The sequence below is a fragment of the Branchiostoma lanceolatum genome, chromosome 6 (genome assembly GCF_035083965.1).
Source record: "Branchiostoma lanceolatum isolate klBraLanc5 chromosome 6, klBraLanc5.hap2, whole genome shotgun sequence".
Classification (NCBI taxonomy): Eukaryota; Metazoa; Chordata; class Leptocardii; order Amphioxiformes; family Branchiostomatidae; genus Branchiostoma; species Branchiostoma lanceolatum.
The window spans coordinates 15,430,083-15,451,595 of NC_089727.1; the positions used below are offsets into that span (position 1 = coordinate 15,430,083).

At 40.1% G+C, this 21,513-nt stretch overlaps 1 protein-coding gene across 11 annotated transcripts in view; it reads left to right on the top strand.

Moving 5' to 3' along the window:
• Nucleotides 1–19,442, top strand: part of LOC136436808 (neurobeachin-like) — a 159,315-nt gene extending 139,873 nt beyond the window's left edge. For 10 of the 11 annotated variants that reach the window (XM_066431140.1, XM_066431142.1, XM_066431149.1 and 7 more), the window contains 18 exons: nucleotides 3,963–4,080; nucleotides 5,093–5,195; nucleotides 5,622–5,737; nucleotides 6,108–6,220; nucleotides 6,894–7,034; nucleotides 7,368–7,487; nucleotides 8,472–8,624; nucleotides 8,968–9,040; nucleotides 9,507–9,601; nucleotides 9,942–10,031; nucleotides 10,498–10,675; nucleotides 12,006–12,077; nucleotides 12,817–12,972; nucleotides 13,306–13,485; nucleotides 14,016–14,117; nucleotides 14,983–15,179; nucleotides 15,886–16,037; nucleotides 16,588–19,442. In XM_066431140.1, coding sequence (XP_066287237.1) covers nucleotides 3,963–4,080; nucleotides 5,093–5,195; nucleotides 5,622–5,737; nucleotides 6,108–6,220; nucleotides 6,894–7,034; nucleotides 7,368–7,487; nucleotides 8,472–8,624; nucleotides 8,968–9,040; nucleotides 9,507–9,601; nucleotides 9,942–10,031; nucleotides 10,498–10,675; nucleotides 12,006–12,077; nucleotides 12,817–12,972; nucleotides 13,306–13,485; nucleotides 14,016–14,117; nucleotides 14,983–15,179; nucleotides 15,886–16,037; nucleotides 16,588–16,678 — 2,250 coding nt within the window. In that variant the 3' untranslated portion in view covers nucleotides 16,679–19,442. The remainder of the gene's footprint in view (nucleotides 1–3,962; nucleotides 4,081–5,092; nucleotides 5,196–5,621; nucleotides 5,738–6,107; nucleotides 6,221–6,893; nucleotides 7,035–7,367; nucleotides 7,488–8,471; nucleotides 8,625–8,967; nucleotides 9,041–9,506; nucleotides 9,602–9,941; nucleotides 10,032–10,497; nucleotides 10,676–12,005; nucleotides 12,078–12,816; nucleotides 12,973–13,305; nucleotides 13,486–14,015; nucleotides 14,118–14,982; nucleotides 15,180–15,885; nucleotides 16,038–16,587) is intronic. The other variant, XM_066431145.1, reaches the window with a different exon arrangement.
• Nucleotides 19,443–21,513: the final 2,071 nt, after the last annotated feature.

Below are 21,513 nucleotides of genomic sequence, written 5' to 3' on the forward strand. Positions count from 1 at the left end.
TGAATGCGGGGGAAAAAATATGAAAAAATCCTATCAGAACGATGTGGGGTAGCCAGGTTCATTTGCTTTGTTCACCTTAAGCTAATACTTTTCAGATGATAACAACTACATTGCATATGGCAAGGTGCAGGTGTACAGGAATTGAAAGCACAAAATATGTTGAAACTTATGATTAGCATTAATATCCATAAACAAAATCTACCCTAGGACATAGGCCAAGTATGATTATCTACCTCTACCTGTTAAAGATGCATTCCAGGATCAATGAAGGGACAACACAAACAATGTTAATTTCTTGTCCTTCATGCCACCTTGAAATGGACATGTTATTTTAATATTTTCCATCACTACAAGTATCAAACTATTGGTTGGTTTTGCTTGTTGCTCATTGCTACTATCAGTCGTCATCTAAGACTTAAAGACGAGCACTCATAAGAACTTCCTAGTTTACAGTGTAACTTTCCTACGTTCCAATATGTACCAGACCCATATTGTACTCTCATCAAGTCATGCTTGACTTCCATCTACAAACAGGGATTTTTCCACACAGTTGGGGGGCACACCTTCACCAGGGTGCTAAGTGCTCTTTGATATACCAGACACTCAAGTGGGTTATGATTTGTGGAGCAGGTTTCGGCAGGAATTTGGCCATTAGATGCCTGTAGTTTTGTCTGTCACAGCGTGAGTGGATCTAGTGGGGCTTGAGGGAGCTCTAGGTCTTGTGTGATACAGATGTTGGGATTAGTTTTATTTGAGGGTCCATTTGTTCAACATGTTGTGATGAGGTTGGGGACCTTCTTTACGGGAGGGATGGTAACTCAAGTATCAGGGGTTACTAAAGTTGAGGTGGCCCTTGTGATCCTGTCTTATCCTTTCATATAATGTCAAAGCTGATTCATTCTGTTGAATCTTTACATAGTGAAGGGTACCTCCCACATATTAAAGTATTGCAGCCAAACTTTCTGTATGTCAGGGAAAATGTGTGTTTAAAGGTGCCAGCAAAGTTTGGTCTGAAGTCTACTGTCAGCAAAGTTTGGAAAATACACATTTGCCAAATGTTTGACACTGCTTTTCACATAGGTATAAAGGTGTATATATGTATATACACATTTCAAAGAGCCAGTTGAAAAATAATACATTGTTGTGGTAAAAAAGTTTTTGTTTTCATAACCTTAGGACCTAAACTTTGGCCAAAATTAAATTTCCTGCAGCATATGGTGTTGCAGAAGGTCTTGGTCCTTGCCAGGAGGAGATCTTAGCAGGATTTCTAAACCTGATACAGATTGATGGTCTGAAAGCAACCGGGGTACCTGAGTACCTCACTCTGAGCTTTAGACTTGATAACCTTTGCAAATCAGTGGACACAGGGTCGTGATCACGCAAGTTCTTCAAAAGTGACCTGTAGCCTTTATAGCGTCATTGTTTTTTTTATCACAAGAAAGCAGGAAACATGTATATACTAACAGCCCTTTCCTTTGATGGATTGCTAAAGAAATTTCATAGAAAAATACTTTTAATATGTTTTATTGTCTTTCAAATCATACTTTTACATCTTACATAATGTTCCTATTATGAAATCAAGGTTTACCAAAAAAGAAGTTGCAAATCCAACTTTGGTCTGTACGGTTGTTTGGCAGGGGGCCTACTGTGCTCAGTAAGCCAAGTATTGCATCACCTCGTCATGTGACCCGACCTTGTACTGCTACTGACAACAACATCCAGGCTGTCAGTCATATCACACCTGCTCACTCATAGCATGTCCAACCCCTGTGGTGTTTGGCATTGCCTCTCAGTGAGGGGATTGCTCATTCTGTTGCCAAAGTTCTACATGTAATTGTTGGTTTCCTATGTAATATCCTCTGCTAACATATTATTTGTTGGCTTCACAGAAGATTTTTCCCATTTCATCACTTCTGGAAACAATTTGTTGTTTGTTTTATGTATTATTATAAAAGAATATCTTTTTGAAATTTTCTAAAGGGATGTTTTGAAACTCCAAGATTTCCCCAAACAACCCAGATCTTTACTGACTTCAAACTATTGTAACATATCATCTCAACCCTCTGAGAATGTTATAAGTAGAGCTTGAAACTACTGGTTGATTGTCTTGCACAGAATAATGTGTGTGCACATTTGCTCTAGATCAGCAATGAGGGAGTTTTGCCCAGCTTTGTGCAATTGACTTTCCATCATTATGCTTTTAGTGATTCATGAAAAAGGTAAAGATTGAACCTTCTCCCTTCATCCATACCATACAATACCCACAATCTCCCCCCCCCCCCTTCGCCTTCAGTTCTGAAAGACGAAGCTGCCCCCTCCTGGTTGGTCAGGTTTTTTGGACTGTGCCAGTTCCCAGCGGGGTTTTTTCGTTGTCTGGTCACCAGCAGAGCTGTCTGGCCTACCCTCCAATTTGTAGCCATGTGTCTCAGCCAGCCTTTCCAGTTCTCTCTCGCCATGTCATTCCCCTTACAAAGGAGAACAGTGGGAATCCTGCATGGAATCCGCAGTATTCAGGATAATTTCACATGACAGATTCCCCCTTTAATCGTTTATTTCAAGTGGTTTTACCCTACCTCTCGGAAGGTGGTTGACCTCAGAGAGATTTCTTGGTCACTCCTCAAAGTTACTAGCTGAATTCTTAATGTTGCTGAGCTAGAAAATTTAATGAGACTTAAGTAAGAGAGCCCCGGGGCTAAAGTGAGCAAGATACTGAGGAAAAGTCTTAGATTTTGGCACCGTCCTAGTGGTTAAGCAACTGTTATCTTGCATTGTTGCATCCATTGTATGTTTGTCATATGCTTTGTGAGACACGGCATGAGGTGTCTCGGAATATAGCTGACCACAATGGTGGCACAAAATCGTAGGACGCCACTCAAGAGTCGCGGGTGCTTTGAAGTTCACTGTCGCCATCTCCCAGAGGTCCTAACCCTTGACCGGAGGCTACAAAGCAAATGAGATTTCATTCCTTGGAAAGTGGAAAATTGGGAGTGAAGAGGGAATACAAAATGCTGCTCATTTGCATCTGAATAAAACGATTGTCCGGCAGAGATACGGTCCTCGGGTTGCACGGACTGTTCTCCGGCCTTTCACGTTTGTATCAACAAGACCATTACGTGTGCAGGTCAGCCATTGTGTGTATGGTCGCTGTTTGTACTGCCCAGATTTTGTTTGAACAGACATTGTGTTCAATGCATACACCATATATTTTCACAGCCTGTCACTTTTACTCCAGTTACGTTCCTAACATACATTTGTCTACACAAACACACCACAAATATATGGTATAATATTGATACAAAAAAAGAATAACGTTACAGGTACAAAGGTGTACAAGGATAAGACTTTCATTGTTTCATGTGACAACCTGCAAAGCATGATTTGAATTGTCTAGCTTTATATTCAGCAAATTCATATCTACCTGGCATTGCAAGATGTCAGTGTTTACCAACAGAGTGCCACTTGTAAAGTCTCGTAACGATATCAAGCTAATTGTGGATCCAAATAAAGTCAAAGTCAAACAAGATTGTTTGAGGGAAATGCTTAAGGGTGAACAACACTTACACTTAGAAATCTGATATAGAGACTTATCATTAGCAAGATGCTGATACTATCCAATATTGTTACAACAAAGTTCAGCAGTAAAGCTAGAAGGTCAAGCCTTATCATCTCTGCCACTTGCAGTTCTGGGTAGAATCAGTAGGTGGCCATACAACTGCACCAGCTCATCAACCATCCAGCTTCATTGCCATGACCTATGGAGAAATTTCTGGACATCATATAACAATATCATATGCTGTTTCCTCAACTTAAGACTTTATTGTCATTAAAGAATTGTCTATCCTTGTTTATGTATATTTACCTATTGTTCATTTGTGTGCTCCAGATCTTGATTGTCATTTGAAAATTGGTTACCTATCTTCAGTTTATCTTATATTTACCCATTGTTCTTTCATGTGTTCCAGATCTTGCTGTATACAGAGAGCATCCATGGCAAGTGGCACTTCCATGACATCGTGGCCATCTTTTCACGCAACTATCTCCACCAGAGGACAGCACTGGAGATCTTCTTTGCAAACAGATGTAAGTGAAATGAATAAAACACTTAAGGCCATATCCTGATTTAACATTATTGTCAATAATATGCGGAAGGTTCCAAGAAATCCCCCATGCATGTTGTACATGTATGTAATAGATGTTTGAGCTCTACATATGTACTCTCCAAGCAGAGGTTCGACTCCAGTTTGTTCCAAACTAGCTGATAAAATGAAAACCTGACGAAATAGAAAGCCTAAAAAGATGTCAGAAGCAAGCTGGTGCCAAACCTCTGCCTGGAGGGTATACATGTGTCGGTACTAGTATGTTGAGTATCTTCTTTTTTTCCCTGTGACCTTCCCGAATCTCTCCTTGTTGGTGCCTCCCCTTTATCCACTGCTCCTGCTGGTTTGATTGACAGTTATGACAGACAGGCCTTTTGGGTTTTTATGGGGATTAGCGTGGGTGTCGGGTTCTGCAGTTTCCATGACAACCTAGTACTCCGTAGGTGACACAGGTGACATCGTGGTAAATCACTTGATATCAAATGTCATCACTCAAAACAATCCAGCCATGACTGGAGCACCAGCAATGTCACAACAGTGTCATCTTCCCTGGCTTTACAAAAAAGACAGAAATCACAAGAGTTCGGAGACCTCATACCTCCTTAAAATATTTCAAGCCTTTGTAGATTTATTGTTTCTTCTTATCTAGTGGATCTTAAGTTGTGCTGACCACAAAAAAACTAGAAACACAGACAGGCACACATACACACAGACAGACACACCAAGAACAATACCTCCATTTTTCATGGGGGTAATAACAGGATTGGATAGTTTTTCTCAAATTTGTTACTGATTAACCAAGAAATTCCGATTCTTGAAAAAGACAATAAAGTCGAAACCGGTCGAATACCAGTCTCCGCTGTCATTTTCCCAAGAACTACAAATGATGATTAACCAAGAAATGTTACATGTAAGTTTCAGAAGTTGTTATATTTCTACTATCATTTTATCTTCCTAACTTCACACTTAATGTTTGCCATGTTGATGCTTTGCAGCCTCCGTGATGTTCAGTTTTCCTGACCAGGCCACAGTCAAAAAAGTGGTGTACGCCCTCCCCAGGGTAGGGGTGGGAGTCAACTATGGGCTGCCACAGGCCAGGTAACATACAGAAGTCATCTCAAGACTCCCTCAAAAGTTCTATCTTATTGTAGAGTGGAAATCATTTCCACCGAGTATTGTAGGAGCATTGTCACTAGATAGCTTTAGACAACGTTTGCAGTTAGATGTGCAAAGGTTAGGTGTCACAGGTCGTTCCATGTACTAATAGTAATATAACCAGCTGCTGCCGCCGCACTAGTGCCTGCAAAGCTGATGTGTTATGCCAAAGGGCAGTTATACCGACTATATACATGTATAGATACAGATACAGGTCAGTTCAACCCATGTTGAAATGCTACCTACTTGATTTGTGGACATTTTGATTGAACAGGATTTAATTGAACATTTCAATATCACTATTACAAATGACAACAATAAATTGTCTCCGTCATGAGTAAGTGTAATGTTGTTGATGTTTGTTTACAGGAGAGTATCCTTGGCAACACCAAAGCAGCTGTTCCGTATGTCGAACATGACGGCCCGCTGGCAACGCCGCGAGATCTCCAACTTTGAGTACCTGATGTTCATCAGCACGATAGCTGGTAGGGACATCAGTGACATCGTGAAATCACGTTGAAGTTAGCAGTTGTCAAATGATGAGTTACCTAACCTTGACTAGGATGATGTGCATATTGTAGGGAAGACAACATATTTTTGAATGTTTCTATTTGGAGACGTGAGATTCCAGTACCTACCTGTTTGTGATGGTGGCCCAAAGCTCTAATTTGGCATCTGTATCATTTAGGTTTTGGTAAAACAGGTTTGGGAAACCGCACAGTCCATGTGATTCAACAGTGCCAGACTTTTAAAATTCCTTGCATCTTCAGACCTTGGAAGGTCTAGCTGTTCCCAAAAGGTGTTCATTAGTGAATTGTAGGATTTTCTTTGAGCAGCTTCTGTTGTCTTTCTCAGGTCGAACGTACAACGATCTGAACCAGTATCCGGTGTTCCCGTGGGTGCTGACTAACTATGAGTCAGAGGAGCTGGACCTCACACTGCCGAGCAACTTCCGCGACTTGTCAAAGGTCAGAGTTCATGTCTGAAGTCGTACAATAAACACACATCAAGTAGGAAAAATACTGAAGTCCTAATGTTTTGGGCTGTTCCATCTATTGCTCTACTAGAAGTATCAGACAAAGCAATCATTTGTTTACTCCAAAATGAGATACTACTATAAATGCAGAAATGTTTGCGGTGGTTTTATGTTCGCGGTTTTTGCGGTGGACTCTTCAGCGCAAACTTAAAACCACAGCGAAACTTTTTGCCCACCTATGACTAGTGCTACTATTGTTTCGAACGCGAACCTAAAACCACCGTGAACACTACATTTTCTCCCTACGGCAAAATAAAAACCACGCAAACTTAAATGCATTTACAGTATTAGGCATCACCTCGCAATGGCAAAGACTCTGCACAGAAATGGATGAATCATTTATCATTAATAGAAAGTTAGGGTACCTCCATGAGTTATGAGATGTCAAGAAGGAAGTGCATGTGTTCTACAATATGGAGAGCATGTAAGGTATAGTGCAGTTCATAGGAATTCAGCTAGGTGGCATCATTATATTAGTAAACTTTAGGGGAGACCATTGACAGCACTCTGCAAGTACGATATTGTTTGTGCATGTCATTATCTTTATCATAACAGTAATAGTTTCTTAATGTTGCAAAGCTAATATATCCTTTACGATGAAACAGCCCGTTGGAGCTTTGAACCCGAAGCGCCGATCGTTCTTCCAAGAGCGTTACGAGGCATGGGATGACCCTGACATTGCACCTTTCCACTTCGGGACACACTACTCCACTGCAGGCTTTGTTCTCAACTTCCTCATCAGATTAGTAAGTCTAGCTTTCTCCAGAATCCTAATGCTTCTTTCTATGAAGAAATTGCCTCTAACTATAAATCAAGCAACAGTTCTGTTATCATGTGCATACAGCTTTGTGTACTACAAGTTTGTTGTTCACAAAAAGGTGATGATTTACATTTTTTGTACTTCTGTACACTTGATCCATGGTCTCCAAAACAAATGCTACCCGGTACCAGTGTACCGTAAAGCTGTATTGTCTGCTTTTTTTTATTGACTCATTATTTTGACTTTGTGGTATGATGATAATGGTCATAAGACTATGTAGCAAAATTAACACACCTCATTTTCCACTGCCCTCCCCCAGGAGCCGTTCACCACAATGTTCCTGAATCTCCAAGGCAACAAGTTTGACCACGCCAACCGGACCTTCTCCAACATCTTACAGGCTTGGAGGAACTGCCAGAGAGACACCTCTGATGTCAAGGTACAGGGAACAAGACATAAAGCTGATGCTGCAGTATTTACACAAACATTTAGACTGATAGCAGACTGAATTGTTAGTTTCCAAGCCACATTTTGCAGTTTGTATGTGTACATGTAACTATGTACCAACCATAAATTTTGCAATCTCTGTGCATTCCTCCATATGCAGAAATTCCGATGGCAATCACACGGAATATCTTTTCAGTACCAAGGACAAGAACATGAAAAATGTCCTTGCCATCATTCTGACTTGTATCCAAGTTTTCCTGTTTCTGTTTTATTGCTTCTTTCCACAGAGTTCCATTGATAAGTACTAGTACGTTGTTGTGGCTGTCTGTTTGCAGAGTTCTGCCTGTAAAATACAGTTTTCTATGTATTTGGAAGCACTCTTTAGATTCTCACTGAACAACAAAATTTGACTGTTTTTCTTTGGACTCCTCCAAGTTGCTGTTGCTATTTGGTAGCTGTTCACCCCAGATTTCTGCTTGTGACATACAATGTTATCATCTGTAAGGTCTCACACCACCACTGCCTGCCTGAAATGTTATTGGGATACCTTTTTAGTACCAAGGACAAGACCTTAAGAAAATGTACTTGCCAACTTCTTGGCCTCACACCAGACATGTGACATAACATTCAGCCACTATTTTGTGTTTCGTAGGAGCTCATACATGTACCAGAGTTCTGCTACCTGCCTGAAATGCTAATGGGATATCTTTTCAGTACCAAGGACAAGAACTTAGAAAATGTGTTTGGCACCATCTTGGCCCCATACTAGACATGCTAAATAACATTCTGTAGCTATTGTGTGTTTTGCAGGAGCTGATATCTTTTCAGTACCAAGGACAAGAACTTAGAAAATGTGTTTGCCATCTTCTTGTTGTTCAGTGTACATTATCTTCGCCTTGCATATGAAATGCTATTAGGATACCTTTTCAGTACCAACACCAGACATAACATTCAGCCACTGTTGTCTGTTTTGTAGGAGCTCATACCAGAGTTCTACTACCTGCCAGAAATGCTAATGAACATGAACGGCTACAACATGGGCACGATGGAGGATAGTCGGCCAGTGGACCACGTGGTGCTACCAGCATGGGCGAGGACTCCTGAGGAGTTCATTAGGTTAAACAGGATGGTAAGAATTAACAGCTATTCTTCTTAACCCTCTCCCTGCTGCCTAACCCTATAAAAGATTCAGAGTTGGTGCCTAAATGTTGGTACTGCAGGAGGCTAAAGGTTAAAAAGTTGAGTGGGCAGTTGGGAAATATTCTGATCTCCTTTGAAATCCCCTTCCAGTCCAATGATATTGTCTTCTTTGTGAAAGAACTGATTTTTTTTCATAATGGATTAGCCAAAATTAGGGATATGATCTTAAGTTGCAGTATATTTGTTTGTATGTATTGACTAGTATTACTGGTTTGTCTAATGATTGCCAAGATGTACCTGGTTTTTCAACATTTCTTTCAATTTCTTTCCAGGCTCTGGAATCTGAATTTGTATCTTGCCAGCTTCATCAGTGGATAGACCTCATTTTTGGATACAAACAGAAGGGTAAGGTCTTCTTCAGAAATAACACATGATAACTGTTCTCCCAAATCTTTTGTACAGTTGAAGCAGTCCATTACATTTTCTGGAGGACTAAAGAATTTATACAATGTACATGTAGGACGGTACTAATGGCATACTAATAAGCCTGCTGAACTACATGCAAACTAGCATCTATCCTTGGTTGCAAGGAGTTTAGTTGAATGGGCGTCAGAAGGATGACGGCTGAGACACAACGATTTACCGGTTTCGACCTTTTATTCAAAAGTCTTCATCAGAATTTGGTGAACATGCTAAACAATACAAATACAGTCCTAGATACACAATGTAATCCTAAATATGACCAGATCCTAAATATGCTGTATCAGACTCTGAGGACATTCATACAAAGTTCAGCATCATATTGACAAAGGCCGATATAACTGTCCTTACTCCATAATTGATAATGGGAAATGTATCCTAACAATTGCAGGACCTGAAGCCATCCGCGCAACCAACATGTTCTACTACCTGACGTATGAGGGTAGTGTGAACCTGGACTCCATCTCAGATCCTGTCATGAAAGAGGTTTGTCTACCCTGCATTTATTTCCTAACACCTTAAAGATGGACCAGGAAAGATTGTATGCTGCTTGAGAAAGTGTGAAAAGAAGTTATGAGACACAAAAACAGTACTAAAACAACTGTCTGAAAATTTTGCTGATATATGACACAAATGTAACACAGTCTTTGTTTCATACATGTTTGACTTGAATTGCTGCTACATACATGTTTAGGCACTACAATACAATACAACAGTTGACCAAAAACATGTACATGTATGTTGGTTGCTGAAATGATGCTGATTGAATAGTTTATCTGCTTGTATACAAAGCTATAGAGAAATGACACCTATCCTTTGTTTCCAGGCTATTAAGGACCAGATCAAGAGTTTTGGTGTGACCCCCTGCCAGCTGCTGACCGAGCCTCACCCACCCCGCAGCTCAGCTATGCATCTGGTACTGCTCTACAGTCGATTTTACTCTGCCGGCAAATCACAGGCCTATAAATGTGTATTTCAAAAACGCGATCTATTCATGCACTATACTTTTTCAGACTCGTTACTCTTGACGTGAGAATCAACCTGACATTGTTTGTTTGGCTGTTATGTCAACACTGGAAGAAAGAAATTGAAATATCTATTTTTAGCTGTGACACGGTGAAACACAATTGACAGTTTTTGTTTAAGTGTAAGTTTAAAGATTGCTGAAATCCACCAACGACACAGCCGTTCTCATATCTGATGTACTTTATAACCTACCCTTGCAAGTCGAGGAATAACGGATGATAAAGTAAATAGGATAGTGAGTGAGGATGAGTAAGTCAGTCAGTGCATGTGTCAGTACATGTAACAACTCCAGTATGTATGTGTCAGTACATGTTGCTATTATGTTTTTAAAACCCTTCTTTATTTTCCTGTTGCAGACCCCGATGATGTTTACGGACATGAGGACGAACGACGTTCTGGTGGCGCTCAAGTTCCCCTCCAACTCTCCCATCATCCACCTCACCGCCAACACGCACCCCCACGTCCCCATCCCCGCCGTCACCACGGTAACCGCTAACCTCCTCTTCTCCATCAACAAGTGGAACGCCAGCGCTGGTACGGCAACTTCTACTGTATCTTAGCATGAAAGTTCATCTGTGTTGGTGAATGACATTATGAGTAACTATTGAACTTTACAATACCAACACTGTTAAGATTGGGACTCCATCAGCCTTCTTCACGCCCACTGCTGCTTCTGCAAAGTGACTGGAAACATGTGGCTGCTGAAATGGGTCATAAGTGCAAGTTGTAAAGTTCAATGGTCATTCATAACTTCTATTGTACTTCTTTTGCACCCTCAGAGTTACAACTAGCCTGAGTGCCAGCTTTTTTAGCTTCCGTCCACTACCCTAGCTCCGCTGCGCTACCCAAGCTCCGCTGCCGGCGAGGAGCCGAGCTTGGGTAGCGTAGGGAAGCTAAAAAGGCTGGCACTCAGGCTAAGTTACAACTGCATCAGTTTAGGAATTTTCACATCTTTGTTCAGTCAGTACTGCCCAATAAGGGTAACTCAAGGCACTGATAAAGTCTGGCCTAAGTAGACAGGTGGTCACCGGGACAGGATTTTTAATGCTTGTTTGAATGGCAGATATTATCTACATGTAAAAGACCACAAAAAGATGTTCACATTGGTCAGGTGGTCACTTATACAGGTTTGAATGTACAATCATGAACATCGTACCTTCATTAGGATAATGACAGCATGTAAACGTGTCACAATTTACAAAAGCAATGTTGACAACATTCAATTTATTTGGAAATATGTCTATTTTGGAGGACAAGTTAATCGCATGGCTTTGATGGATCATTATGCAATTTTTTACTAGTTTGTTACTTTCTTTTGTCACTTTCTTTATGAGAGAACACTCCTGTTCTTCTTTGTCACTCATTTCTTTGCACACCACACTTGATTTCACTTAGTTTGTTGTCTTAATTATGGCATTCAAGTTTGCTTTCTTTTGCAATTCTCACAAATCAACTCAATATCTACTATTGATTATATGAAATATGATCAGTCAAGTTCCCAGCTGATTTAAACGGTTTATCTTCAAGTTTTCTTTAGAATACAAAATTGTTTTGTTCTTCCCCGTGGAATATGTGGAAATTCTGTTAGTGACAAAAATAGGAAGAGTAAAAATGCCCAGTTGTTCAGATTTGATATCTAAAAAAATCCAAATTGCATAGTTAGTGAATGTGAACAGAAACATGTTTACAGTATATACCATAAGTAGAAAGTATATGTGTTAAACCTAGTCCCTAGCAAAGTATGGTATGATAGCTATACCAGTACTGAAAACGAATATGTTATACAGACTAGTCTTCAGAGTAGCGTGTAGTTCTGTGCTATTGTGTGGTGTAGCAAGGTAATGGTTATTCTGTGTTATTCCAGCCACCTTTAGAGGAGCACCAGGGTACTCTCTGGAGCCCAACCAGTATGCCATAGAGGTGGACCCCCTCATATGTAAGTGGTGTTTGGAGTGTGTAAAGAATTGCAAGCTAGAAATCATTTGTAGCTAGGCAATTCTAGTGATAGAATTCAAAGCATTTATTGCAAGGTGGGTTTTGGGTATGATTCCGGCCATGTTTATGATAAGGTACATGTAGTGCAGATGCAATGTAGGGCTGTCTACACACCTTCTGATACTTTCTGTCCTGTAAACAATGGTTGTGTTGCTTTCCCTGAATCTTGGTCTTTGTATGGCTTCAGTTCCACCTGCCTGTTTCAAACTGAACTGCAGCTTTGAATGCTGTCACAGTAGTATCAACCATCCTAAAGTCCTGTTGCTCTGCACACTTTTGGAGAGTTGTCATTTCAGAGTTTGTTACAAAGTTTGATGAAAAAACAATGCATTTCAAAAGAAAATTTTCAGCGGACCAGAGACAAATTGGAAAGGAATTTGACCTATTTCTGAACAATCTTGATGTTTTGTGTGCAAATTGTGACAATGTCTTCCTCCAGTTGTCATTGCAGGGCTTGTTACAAAAATATGTGACAAAACATTGCATTCCAAAGAAATTGAAAAAAGAAGTTGTCCTAGTTTTGACTAGCCATGATGTTTTTCGTACGAATTGTGATGATGATGTCTTTCTCAAATTGCCATTTCAGGATTGCATTCAAAACAAGTTGAAAAAAAGAAAGAAATGGTGCCAGTTTTGAATGCTCACGATGTATTTTGTACGATTGTGATGTGTTTCTCCAGTGGCGGGGACGGGGGTCCACCGGCGCCAAGTGAACGACATCCTGGACCAGAGTATCCAGCTGAACTCCTGCTGCTGCAGGCTCACCTCCGACAACAGGCACATCCTCATCTGTGGCTTCTGGGACAAGAGCTTCAGGATATACTCCACTGACTCAGGTACATTATACACTATGGTTACGCAAGCATGGAGACTTCCCATTTATGTAAATGAGGGGGCTTCTGGGACAAGAGCTTCAGGATATACTCCACTGACTCAGATATGTATACACTATGGTTACTATATGGTTATGCAAGCATGGAGACTTCCCATTTATGTAAATGAGGGGGCTTCTGGGACAAGAGCTTCAGGATATACTCTACTGACTCAAATTCAAATATGGATGACAGTGACAGAGGCATGGTTAGGGTTGACCGTAATTGCTAATCTTAAGCTTACAAATAGTTTACGCCTTGTCTCTTAGCTTAACAACAAGGTTGTTCGTCCCTCAGGCCGGCTGCTGCAGGTTGTGTATGGCCACTGGGACGTGGTGACGTGTCTGGCCAGGTCGGAGTGCTACATCGGCGGGGACTGCTACATCGTGTCTGGGAGCAGGGACGCCACGCTGCTGCTGTGGTTCTGGAGCTCCAGGCTACAGGCCATCACCGGAGAGCCTCACAACAGCAACAGGGGTGAGGAAGTAGTCTGGGTCTCAGACTTGTTAGGCTGGTAGCAGTGCATGGCTTTAAAAAAAATGTATGTTCTGGAACTGTTAGTCTTTGCAGACTTGTTTCTCCCCAAAATTAGCTGACTTTAAACATAGTCAGTCACCAACAGTGGGGTAGGGTGGAAGGTAGAGGTGGTTTCTTTATTGTGCTAGCATATGCTTAAAGCACAGAACTGTATCTGTAGACAGTGTTAAGTATGATGAGACAACTTTATATACCGGTAGCATAAAAAAATTCATGTAATTTGCAAAGATGGAGACTATTGGATGGAAGTCAACACTGTAATTGCAGTAAAATCTGTCAAAATTTATTGTTTTACCTAAAAATTGATGTCACCTGAATCATCATCATCGGTCATGTGCGCAGCAGGCAACTGAATATCATCTGGCTTATCAGTTTGATCCCAGATAGCTTTTGGCTACAATGTGTTTCTTTTGTATAAGTGAACCCTTATTTGTTGTCTACAACAAACTGATCCATATTTTCCCCATCAGTTGAGCGTGCCATTCCCAAGACCATCATGACTGGCCATGAGACGGAGGTTCTGAGTGCCTGTGTGTCCGCAGAGCTGGGTCTGGTCATCAGCTGCTCAAGAGGTCAGTAGTGTCCAGCACTGTTATCTTGTAGACCTTAAAGGAGTCCTAAACTCCAGAAGGCGGTGTTATTTTCCACTAGATTATGTATCAATCAATACATAATCAACCGACTTTTTACAAAATTCTGCTTGTGGTAAATTTTACAAGGTGTGTTTTTTAAAACAATATGATACTCACTAAACCCCTGCAGACCCTACCAGTGTATTCCCTATGCGTAAACATACATTTTTAAACGTGGATATTTTCGGTGTAAATGAGGGTGGTTAAGCACGATATGAAGGCCAATTGTTAATAAGATATAAAAGAACACATAGCCAGAAGGTTTTTCTTAACCACCCTGACATTCTTTTTGTAATCTAATTTTTGTCAGGCATTGTCAGGCACATTGTAAAAAACACATAGGCTGAGGGTCACCTGGGGAATTTCGTAGAATACTGAACGTTTTGGATGCGCACGGGACTAGTGGGTACTTTATCGTATACTGGTAAAAATATTCATTTCTAATTCCTAAAATTACCATCTTTTGGAAAATAACTTCCCCCTCTGGACTTTAGGACTCCTTTAACAATAATGTCTTTACTGATTGCATGAGGCTATCTTTTCACCAGCAATGTTTGGTTGGCTTGTCAGTGAATGGGATAACTCAAAATGTTATCAATGGATTCGGAACATGGCATAGCAGCACCTGGTTATATTGCACTGAACAACCTGTCACACGTACAGAACTTAATGGCAATGATCATAGTTCTAGGAAAATACAGATTTTTGAACACGTCAATTCTTGGTTGATAACTCTGGTACATGAAGGCATGTGGTACTGATGAAACTTCCTCAGCCCTTGCTAAACGTCCCTGTTCCTGTCCAGGTGGTCCAGTCCTGGTGCACACCATCAACGGAGACCTGCTGCGGTCGCTGGATCCCCCGGAGTTCTGCGTGAATCCGACTCTGGTCAAGATGTCGTGTGAGGGTCAGGTGGTGGTCAGCTACGACAAGGGTCACCTCTCCCTCTTCACCTTCAACGGGAAGTTCTTAAGGGCCATGGAGCTGAATGACAACATACTGGTGAGATACAACTTAACAAACAACATGCAGTCAAGTATCTCATGTCCATGTACTGATTCATGATGATATGTACTTATATGTGACACAAACATCTGTTATCCATGTAATGATTCATGATGAAATGGTTTTGGTTTGTATTGCATACCCAGTAAACCCCCTCATGACGTAACACACCATGTTGTACTAGCTGCATATCCAGACAGATTTATTTGATTCACTCACACCGGGATGGACCCCCACTTCATAATGGATCATCCAACCTATGACAAAGACCGGGAGAAATTGTTTAAATCGATTGTATGTAACTCCAGTAAAATGCCGCATACCAAGACAGAAATATTCAATATGATATTGTCCTGCCCTGTTCATATATCTACCTATGTAGGCCAATTTATATACAACCTATGCAAAAACGAGACATTGTTTTACATTCCTGACACAGAAAACTATCATCGTCATCATTACATTGTATACTGTTTTAGCCATTAGAATGCACATTATTAGATCGATTGTTATTTATGTTATAGATAAGTTCTGAAATTGTTAGATATTAGAAATAGTCGATTGTTATGTATCTACAAATTGCCATACATTGTACCCGTTACAATTGTCGCGCAACAAAGTTCTTCTATCAATAAGTGTAGTGGGTTTTTGAGACAAGACCACCATATAACATCCCACATGTATTTGTTCTGTGCCCCCCCAGTCGATGGTGCTGAGTGCAGATGGTCAGTACTTAGTGACAGGAGGAGACAACAGGATAGTGGAGGTTTGGCAGACCAGCAACTTCAAACTTCTCTACACCTTCCCTGGTGTGGACAGCAGTGTCCGGGCCCTCGACCTCACTCACGACCAAAAGTAACCACCTTTTCTTATTTGCCATCAGTTTAACTTATCTAATATCTCAGTTTAATTTAAAAAAAGAAATGGATCTTATATGTGGTCAAAATATGGGAACGACACAGTATCAGAGTGGGTAGCTCTTGTCATGTTTCTATCTCACATGCATACATTGTGTCGTAGACACATTTGTGTATTAGTAGACAATAATTATATGGGAGTAACACTCATCTACATCACAACTACCCCGGTATATTGGAAGAACAACTAGTAAGAGTGTTCATACTCAATAGTCGCACATAGAATTAATTTTTAAAAATTGATTTTTGATAGCCTCACATTTCATTCAGAAGAAAATTTTCCTCTGCCCAACTCTTTGTCAAGGAGTGAGCAATCCACTGCTTCTGCATCCAGGCCGTGGACTGCTCACTGGAGTTGGACTTAAACTTTTGGTTGAGTCTAATTTTTGTATTGGAAATTGTAGTTCAAGCTTCAGAATGATTTCTACCAACACAGATACATGTCAACTACCGGTATCAACCTAACCTCACCATTTGTATTCCTGCAGAACTGTACTAGTTGGTCTGTCATCAGGCAGTCTGGTAGCCTTCAACATTGACTTCAACAGGTGGCACTATGAGTTCCAGGCCAGATACTAGCTGAGGGACAAGTACCCCCTCTGGTGGGAAACGGGGTGCTGAACACACACACACACAGAGCCTGGATACCCCCGCTACACAAATGCACCGATCCAAAATCAGACAACCTGAGTCAAGAACGTGTACAATTTGGATCAGTAGATTCATTTTGAAGGGGAGTAGGTCTGCTGTGTCATTTTTGGGGAGGGGGAAGGATTTTGCTTTTATGAAAGTGCAAGAAAAGCTGTTGATTAATGAAGCACTGAATTCAAAACTATAGGTGACCAGAATTTGTGCAATTACAGTTTTTGTATGTGCACATCAATTATGATAAAGTAAAGGTCATATACAGGAACTGTATACATAGGAACTGAAAAATAACATTTTTGTCAAAATAGACAGAAATTTCACAGTATTCCAATTTTTTCTCCATTCCACAAGACAGATATCTGTAGCCATGATGTATGTAAAGACATGATGTCACATCTACCTAATGTTGACACAAATAAAGAAGAGCTTTTTAGCTACAGATACCTTTAACTTAACCCCCAAACTACAGACTGGATTAGCATACCTAATGGCTTTTCAACTATTCTTGTAAAAATTTATAGTTTCTTTCATGTTATCATTATGGTAGAAGAGAAGCAATTTGTTTTCTTAGTTGTAAATTTGAAGTAAACATTTAATGATATTCATGAAATAGTAGTAGAAATAAGACAAATGTGCAAATCATTTGAAGTAATGTTATGATCAAATCTGTGTTTAAGTGAGAGAATGATATCATATAAAGTTTGATCATTGTGACAATCTGTACCAAAGCATATTAAACTAGAAGATATATATTATCTGAGTTAACTTACAGCAAAATTTAGTTTGGAAAGAAAATAATTGATGAAGAAATTGTGAAAATTTAGTATCCTTTAATCATCATCAGTCGATGTGCTTACGCACTGTTGGGGTTATTACATCCCTTTCGTTGGCTGATCCTTTATTGGATTGAAGAATTCCAGTAGAATCTTTTGATGAGTATTAGTAGGCACAAGACATTAGTCTTTCTCAAAATTACATCTATCTATGTATAAGATTCATTTAAACCAAAGTTGTAATGGCCCAATATAAGTCCTATTCATTATTATTATATTATTGCGAATGTTTCTAGAATGCTGACATATCAAAAAGGTGCAATAACACAAATGCATCTTTGAAATAATGATTGCACTGTAGTTGTTTGAATTTTCCAAATACCACTAGCTTCTGAAAGGGATGTTTTGGACAGTGATTTTAATGGAAAGTATAATTCAAATCATCAGACTTTAAATTGTAGTCGCTTTGCTGTTTCCCATTGAATTAGACTATAAAGGGTGATAATGTTCATCATTCTGTCATTGTATGTAGCCCAATTTCCCAATGAAAATACCTGTAGCTCTGTACCAATGACAAAGCATTTTCTGTGGTGTAACGATAGGGAGGATAACCAGAAACAGTGAACTTGTGTGAAGTTGAACTTCCTTCAATGACTAGATACTGGGGTACAAGCGTACCTGTGCAACTGAACGATTTTGACTCAATGAAAATTTCAGATAAAAGAAGCAAATTTGTGACTTGAAAAAGATGGCTGAAAGGCAGCCAGGGGTTATTGTTTTGCAAAAGGACAGTAGTACGCCTAGGGAGAGAATATATGTAGGAATGTTATTTGCAATCTTTCATTGTTGTGTTTGTAATGGTTATAAGCTATCAGTGCAAGTAATTTTTGAAGATAATTGTGACAATCTTATGTTGTTTTGTCCTGGAGAAGATGTTAAACAAAGTGTACAAGAAGAGTTTCTCTAGAAAGAATCTGCACAATTATTAACTAGGGTCTAAAGATGTACATAATTCCTAGAAATTTAGCATGAAGTAAATAGAGCCCAGTCTGTAAAAGATGGAAAATGTTACAGCCATTCCATAAAATTGCTATTTGAAGCAGGAAAACATTCCATTGCTATACATTTCATCATACAGGGTCATTGTGCAACGTTTCGTGGAATAGAAGGAAGATGTTGTTGGACATAGTTTAAGTGGAAGCAAATGTCCTAAGTTGAAGTTAAGTAAATGTGTAGCGAATCAAGGACTGTACTTTCTGATTAGTTTGTTTTGGAGTGTTCATAGTTGAAGTGTGATGAACAAATTTTATAGCTGTGGCTCCCTTAGTGTTAGACTTAACAAAGCCAAGATTATTTCATGCAGCCACTTTTGCTAATAATGATAATAATGATAATCAATGAAATTGAATTTTAGCACTTTGCAAAGGTCTGTACATGCACACATCACAAATATGTAGATTAGCTACGAAGGAACAATTTGAAAATATGTATGTAATGCCTTTGCCACAAGCACTTGTTCCTGCTCCCCTCACATATCATGGCTTGTACATGTGCCTCACACATAGACATGGAACAAAATTTTGTGAAGTCATAAAACGGACTTTACTGTGATGAGTTGCCACCATGCATATCAATAGATGTTAGGAATATTACAGAAAAATTGGAAGTATAAATCTCAGAAGATGATTGTAGTTGCAACCGGAATTATCGGTAACATTTACTGTATATTCCGTCAGAAGGTTTCTGACATTTTGGTGATGTATATTATTGGCAGGAGAAATAAGTGAGTGTGTGTGGTGTTGGGTATGTTCTGTGTATATTTATGCAATGTTGGGACTGATGAATTTGACTGTCAATGGATAGACCGGTGGTGGGTGCGTGACTGTCACTGCATTTCAAGTAAATAAAAGGAAAGACCGTGACCTATGATGTTGGATGTTAATGGTGTGTGTGTGTGTCAGTGTCTCTGTATGTGTGTATCGGTGGCGATGAGTATCCAACTGGAAAAAGCAGTATTATTGGATACTGTCATTGTCACCCATAGATCTGCTTGGAGATTATGCATGTGTCTGTTATTGGTAGCACAGTCACATTAGCATACATGCATTACACATTCGCACCTTCTTTTTACCTGTGAATGAAACGTTGAGAAACTCATATCTTCAAGCAAGCTGCAACAAACTAACACCAGAATCGTATACCCGGTCCCACACCAGAAAGTTTGAATGTGACAAAAGATAGTTTCACAGCGCCATCTATTGACACTGTTTGGTATTACAACACGTCCTTCCGTCTCATGTGCTGTGCTGGCGATTATGTGCTAGCATTTTCGATGTCTTTCTTCACAAAATGAACGGCGAGGGGACTCCCAGCACGCAGGAACTATCTGGCTGATCTGTTGGAAGGAACTACTGGATGAATCTTTACCAGAATATTCCTTACCTGTGCCTTCCTTTTCCTCTAAATGGTTCATTGTTTTCGCGAAAACCTATTCCTTGTTTGGACATGTTCGTTATTTCCACAAGCCGTCATTACAATGTGGACCTAACGGCTTCAAGATTTCTTTACCAAGAAAAAGCATCCTATGACATGATCAAGGAAAGCGCCACCAAACGGCTAAAACTGTCATTGCAGGTGTGCCAGCATCCAAGTTTGAGGTCAAATTTTCTGCAAGTGCTACGGTAATGATTTTTGAGTGGTAGATTGTTCATGCCACATAAAGTAAGTTGTGTACGTCTGGGCCCCCTAGCGGCTTGTTTAGAACTGCAGTGGGTGTTTTTGATTGATTTGTTTTGACCTTCGGACATGACTAACTAGAAATGGGGTCGACGGATCGTCTTGATATATGGTATGTAGATAGCTTGATTGATGCTTTACATAATCGAACACTAATTATGCAAACCAGGAAAGTTTATAAATCCGCTGCATTTAATGATAGGACTATCAAACATGTGACATATATAACTGAACAAGAGAGAGGTATCGATAGATATCAATAATACAAATAGCTACCTAATTTGCATAATCAATTAGAAAAGGCAAAAATACCATGATGGAATAACTCAAGAAGGGGTTGACGGATCGTCATGATATTTGGTATGATATTTGGCCCCGTGTAACCCGCCAGAACCAACCCAAATCCAGGTGAGTTCACCCCAATCCAACATGCCATTAGGGACATTATCATAATTTACCCAAATAGCTCTGTCTGCTCTAGATTATGTGATATATCGGAGCAAGACAACAACAGGCATGATTTTTATACGTAAAAAAGCATCATTCGTATTGTTCATTTCTAAGATGTCCAAATTATATGAATTAACCCGTATATCGGGAAGGAATCAAACGTACCCTTTGAAACGTTTCAGTTCTAGGACCACAAATGAAAATTCTACAGAGCTACTCCGGGGTTTCGGACAAATTAATTCCGAGTTACGTCGTTCCTTGTTTGGAATAACGGCCTCCCAGTTTCGGGAGAAGATGTCAGCCCAAGTGGGCGGGCATGTGCGAGCCTCGGACGGCTGAGCTGAGCTGTCCTATGGCTTAGGAGATCACTAGTTCTCTGTCTGGGAACTTGGTGTCTCAAAAAACTAGGGCCCTCCGCGGTGCCCTCAAGGCCGGTCTGGCCATGCCAGGCTGTGTCGCAAGACGTCACGTAACACGATGCCGCATTACGGGAATATTTATACCAAACAATCACAAAGATCAGTCATTACAAGTTCATTTTCCCACCATTTCCCAGACTCTTCTAGCCCTCCCCTCAATGCAAGGTTTAATATTGCATGGAATTCTAATATCGTTGTTGCGACCTTTTTAACCCCAGCCCCACCTACACCCCCGCAAATCTTTACAGTACCTAAACAACATACATCTTTCGTTCGTGGTCTAGACATTAAAAAGTCCATTTGGGTAAATTATGTTCATATCCACCTGTAACACAGGTGAGTGTAATTCATCTGAATACACTATTTGCTATGGCAACTGAGATTCAAT